This window comes from Phoenix dactylifera, chromosome 14, assembly GCF_009389715.1.
Source record: "Phoenix dactylifera cultivar Barhee BC4 chromosome 14, palm_55x_up_171113_PBpolish2nd_filt_p, whole genome shotgun sequence".
NCBI lineage: Eukaryota > Viridiplantae > Streptophyta > Magnoliopsida > Arecales > Arecaceae > Phoenix > Phoenix dactylifera.
In genome coordinates this window covers 1,391,710-1,397,451 of record NC_052405.1, presented here as the reverse complement: position 1 = coordinate 1,397,451, position 5,742 = coordinate 1,391,710, and the positions used below count along the sequence as shown (strand labels likewise).

The 5,742-nt window shown below is 39.0% G+C and overlaps 1 protein-coding gene across 3 annotated transcripts; it reads left to right on the top strand.

Moving 5' to 3' along the window:
- LOC103701210 lies at positions 1–2,588 on the top strand. 3 transcript variants are annotated; one of them, XM_008783192.4, is made up of 2 exons: positions 1–865; positions 1,034–2,588. In XM_008783192.4, exons 1-2 carry the CDS (start codon positions 832–834, stop codon positions 2,308–2,310), a joined length of 1,311 nt encoding a protein of 436 aa, XP_008781414.1. In that variant the 5' UTR covers positions 1–831; the 3' UTR covers positions 2,311–2,588. The 3 variants fall into 3 exon arrangements, with proteins under 3 accessions (XP_008781414.1, XP_008781413.1, XP_008781412.1); XM_008783191.4 differs by having other exon boundaries at positions 2–865; positions 976–2,588; XM_008783190.4 differs by having other exon boundaries at positions 6–865; positions 967–2,588.
- The last annotated feature ends 3,154 nt before the right edge of the window (positions 2,589–5,742 follow it).

The window sequence follows — 5,742 nt, the reverse complement described above, 5'->3', positions numbered from 1 at the left end:
GGATACGTTTCATTGCATGAAGACCGGTTTGTGTCCCTATCAGCTTTCTACCTTATAATATCTGGGGCTCATATGGTCCCAAGAAAGGGCACCCCAGTGGGGGCCCTACTCTCCCTTGTACATTGAATCAAACCCCCCCTCTCTCTTTCGCCGCGTCATCCAGGCCGATTGGTGGTCTTTGGCGACTCTGACACCCCGTTGCCCCCAAAATCTCGCCTATAAGAAAAGAAAAAGCTCGACTTGGATCTCGCCCTGAGAGCGTCGAGTTGGCTTCTCATGCCGGCATTTTCGATCCAGATAAGTCCAATAATCATCTGTTTGTAAGTCGAATTTGATTTCCTTGCCTTTTTGTTTTGGGTTTTCTTGGAGTTTCGATCTTGCTATTTGTGGCGAAGCTGGAATGGCAAACTTATGACGGTAGCAGTTTTCGAGCTAAATGAAGAAGATTTGGCGGTGATTTTGATCGATTTTCTCTTTTGTCTTGCTTAAATTCGGGATTTTTATGATTTTGGCGCACTATCCTATTTTTGTTTAGGGTTTGACCTAAGATTCAGGTGGTTCTTATTGAGGTTCTTACATTGTTGGGGTGAAACCAGCTGGAGATTCAGAAAGGTGGAACCTTAATGGGTTTATTTTATATCCTGGGGGTTTGTACAGTTTTGAAGACCCATAGCTTCTGAGACTTGAAATTTTAAGTTGTTATGAAGAAAAAGTTAAGGCGAAGGTGGGATCTTTTTCAATAAAGCTGTCTAATTTGAGCCCAGAAAAGGGGGGAAAAAAGAAGAAGTTGTAGGATTCAATCTGTTCCAATCTTTTGTTCCGTGATAGTGGATGCGAACAAAGTTATTGCAGGGAAATACTGCTGGTAGGTTGGGCAAATCTTCAAATTTTCAATAAAAAAAAAGGTGTCAAATTTAAGCTGTCAAAAAGAGTAACTCGTCCATTTTGATCTGAACTTTTGTTCAGTGACCACAGATGGAGGGTAATTTACCAACCAGTAACATGATGCCTTATGGTGTTCTGGACTTGCAAGGTTCCATGCACATGCATCATCAACACCACCCACAAGCAACCTTCCATCATCACCAGCAACAGCCAAGCAGTGCTCAACATCAGGGCTCAATGATTCAGCCACCGATGCATGAAGTTTTCCAGCTAACCGTCAACCAGATGCAGGATTGCAATCAGCAACCAGCAGTTCCTGTCACGGACTACAATAAGGGAGAGCATGGTAAAGCCTCCTTGAGTGACGATGATGATCAGAACTTCACGGAGGATGGAGTCGACGGGCAGAATGAAGCTGGAAATGGGAAAAAAGGCTTTCCGTGGCAGCGGATGAAGTGGACTCGTGCAATGGTTAGGCTCTTGATAACTGCAGTTTCCTACATAGGAGAAGATGCCATGTCAGAATATAACAGTGGTGGGAGGAGGAAGTATACCCTATTGCAGAAAAAGGGGAAGTGGAAGGCAATATCAAAAGTGATGGCAGAGAGGGGCTGTTATGTTTCACCTCAACAGTGTGAAGACAAGTTCAATGATCTCAACAAGAGATATAAAAGGCTTACAGATATTCTTGGTAGGGGCACATCTTGCAAGGTGGTGGAGAATCCAGTTCTTTTGGATCAAATGGACATCTCTGACAAGCTGAAGGAAGATGCGAGGAAAATTTTGAGCTCGAAGCATCTGTTCTATGAGGAGATGTGCTCATATCATAACGGGAATCGGTTGAATTTACCTCATGATCCTGCACTTCATCGGTCATTGCAGCTGGTTCTCAGAAGTAGAGAGGAGCATGACATAAGGAGGGCTGTGCATGAGGATATTGATGAAGATGATCAAAGCGCAGACACTGACAATGAAGAAGATGATGCTGAAGAGCATACTGTATTGCATGGTGATATTGGGGGATCGTGCATTCCGAAAAGGATCAAGCATTTGGTGGACCATGAAGAAGTTGGTTTTGGAAACCCTTCAGGGTCACAGGATTGTACAAGGCGGCTTCATCCCCAAGGCATGTCTGTGGATATGAACCAAGTACTTCCCGAAGGATCTACTGTTGCTTGGGGGCAGAACAACACGATGAGTTCTCGTTCACTTCAGCTGGAAGACCAGAGACTGAATATTCAACTTCAGATGCTGGAGCTTGAAAGGCAACGGTTCAAGTGGCAGCGATTTAGTAAGAAGAAAGACAGAGAACTGAACAAGATGAGGATGGAGAATGGAAGGATGAAGCTCGAGAATGAAAGGTTGGCACTGGAGTTAAAGCGCAAGGAGTTCGAGATTGATCTTAATATGAAGAGAAATCAGTGATGCATGATTATTTGAAGAGAGTTGTGTAATTTAAGCTTTAGATATAGTATGCTGTAGCCTATAACTAAAGCATTCTCCTAGGTGGAATCTTTGTTTTGTATTTCTCAAAACTGAATACATTAGTTGGGTCATTCTATTAAACTTGTGAACATGTGCCATGCTATTAAACCTTTATTTCCTTGTCACATGGACATGAAAAAGTTTCTATCTCTACCGTCACAGACAGAGTGATTGCTGTTCTGCAGGCAAAATGAATGAGCTCTTGGATTTGTTATTTCTTTTTACTGGCTTCTCTTCACATTTTCTATTGCAGCTCATGTATGCAAATATGTAATGATGGAAACATGATGTTAATTGCCAAAATTGGGAGTGGGAATAGGTGAGGGTTCAGGGAAGCGGATATTTTAGAATCACCTCTAGTAAGGAAGCACATATCAAGTAGTGCGAGATTGAGATTTTGGAAAAATTCTGAAGTAGATGTGTTACCCTAGATAGAAGATTCAAGCTACTAACAAAATGATTACTTTCTTATGCTGAAATTAATAAAACGGGTCCTTGTATAATCCTCAAGTCTTCTACAGATTAGCAGATTGGTTACTGAAGATGTTCACGATGACTTGGGCTGGAAAATTTGATGTTTAGAAACATTGCTGGAAGGTCATAAGGTGTATTTTTTGTCTGAAGAACCTCCCGAACAATTGTTGTGTTAAAATTGTTATCATATAGATTAAGTTCGACTCTTCTAGGAGGTTTGAACAGAATGCTGTACATAGTTGTGTGTCTTTCCAGTCATTGCATTTTTGTATGAAAGCTGAATGAGTTTCTGCAAATTATTGATGTACGGTTTTACTTCTCTCTGTTTCTTGTACCTAATCTGTTTAAAAATCTGGGTGGAAATGAAGACTTTTTGTCTTAGTGTGCTGGAATCCATTATATGTGGCCCATATTAATTATTAAAACATTCACAAACATGATTTGAAATGTTATGATCATGTTAGGTGCATAACCTCCTATTCAAACCCCCTGGCTCATATTGTTTCCAAGGAGAGGATTTCAGATTGCGTACCCATAAATTATAGTTTGATAACTAATGGTTGTTATATTAGTGCAATCTAAAAAGACAGTTCGATTAACAATTTCTTGGAATTATATTAGTGAAAAGATTATCCTTGTGATGCTCTTCTCCTTGCCTTACCCTCCTTCACTGCCACTAAACTTCATATAAAATATATTATACGAAGGAGAAGCAGCAGCTTCTTTATGACAGCAAGCATATTGCTTTGATTATTGAATCGGCAAAAAATATTTCAATATAATTCAGCTTTATGGCAATCTAATGGATGAGCTTCCATGAACATTTGGAAACACTTTCTTTAAAAGGATTCTTGGTAAATGATCATGGGATATAACAAACTGCAGCCATCTGGGGATCGACATTGCAGTACTTGAACTAAGTATTTATTCTTACAGGAAATTCCTGAAACCAAGTATCTATTCCCCTAGCTTTCTCAATTCTCACAGGTGATGATGATGTTCCAATCGTAATTTTCTTAGGCTACCCTTTGCTCGTTTGGCACTGCTAGGAATTTTTCCAATCACACAAGTGGGTCCTTGATCTTTTGACACGGCCTTAGAGAGCATCAGATAAAGTGGGGAGAATATATATTATTGGAGGCTTCAATTCTCATACGTTTATAGGACCAAGAAATGAGAAAGTCCAGTGTTTGGTGGCTTGGCAACTTTAAGAAAGAAATCTAAAAAAATGATTGAATGATTACATAACACACTCATGCAAAATAGAAAAATATAGGTATATCATTAAAAAAACAGATGTTATAATTAAATAATGAAGTCTACTTAATTAATTTAAACAAGATATAAAAGACTTGGACATGTTATATCTGGATGGCTCTTGCTCCATTCTTTCATCCTGAAAGATATCAAGATCACATAATATTACAGGTCTATTAAGTGATATGATTTCCAAATCATATATAGATTGTCCACCCAACATGCATTGTACATGTACATCCAAACAAACACAAAAAAAAGGAAACACAAACAGCCATTTATGAACTCTTATTTATGTCATGGCTACCACAATATATAGCTACGTAAGATATCTAGGCTTGAAGCAAACGAAGATATAAAAGAAATGGCAGCAAATGAAACTAACAAAATGGTCATCTTGAGAGTAGGAATTTCTAGAAAGCAATAATTTAGGCATTATAACCTTTGACAAGGATGTGCAGTTCTATACAAAACGGATAATTTAATTGATTCAATTATATTTGCTCGTCTAACTTGCAATCAACTTGATTATTCTCTCCGTATGACTTTTGTCTCATCCAAATGCGATCCTGCATTAATCACTTCATGGTATATGTGCTTGAACTGAAATTTACGACAAAATAACATGACTGTAGATCTTCTGAAATTTGCCCTGCTCGCGTCTCTGCCCCCCTGTGCTACGATTGAATTGGAACGACTCATACCAGTTATTTGGTTATTGGAAAGATAGACATGAACTGCATAATTTCCTTTTGTTGAAAATCTGATTGGATTTTTTCAAAAGATTATCCGGATTCTGCATGTCTATATTTTGCAGCGGATGCTGGATCTCTCATATATCTTTGCATTTGTAAACTTAATTGGTGGTAGTCCATGTTCCATCTACAAGACATCAGAAAACAGTTCTCTGCAAGCAGATCCATGGCATGGTGGTAGACCACACGACAGCAGCTCAGGAGGTTATCAGTTTTGCATGCAGCTGGCCCTCATGTAATTCTCCAAGTTACAATCAGATGATTCATCCACTTCATTGTGCAAGTCTGTAAGCCTATAAGCCCAACATAGAGAACTTGTTACCCAGAAGCGAGGCCCTTGTTCCCCTGGAGTAAAGCATGAAGAACAAACCTTATTCCTGCGAAAAATCAGACGAAATATGTCTGTCTTTCATATCTTTCTCATATCTTGGTGCTCCAATATTTCATGGCTCTCCACTTCATTTCCACTTTCCAGCAAGTATTGGCCTCTTCTAATTAATTTTGCATTGAAAAGGAAACTCATATTACACAAATTTATGCATAAATCATTCCTAGGATTTGATTTATTTGCTCATTAGATTGGGATGGGCTGTGAAGTTCTAACATGGCATCAGAAAGTGATGGTAGCAGCATCCCAATGCATGGCAGCCTCTTGGAGGCATCTCTCCTAGTGGAACAGGGGGTGCCCCATTTAATTCGAGTAGCGTTCAGTGTAGATACATCATATATTCATATATATGTAAGCACTAGTATAATATATATATAAGAAAGGAAAAGAAAAAAAGATGACTCTTTTTCTTTTTTCTTAATCATTGTTTAGAATGTTAAATACTTCATTCCTGAAGTCCAGTCCAGCTTCATGTGGCCATGTAGTTTCTATTACCTA

Coding starts and splice junctions, on each gene's coding strand:
- LOC103701210 (XM_008783191.4), top strand. CDS start 976: ATGGAGGGTAATTTACCAACCAGTAACATGATGCCTTATGGTGTTCTG.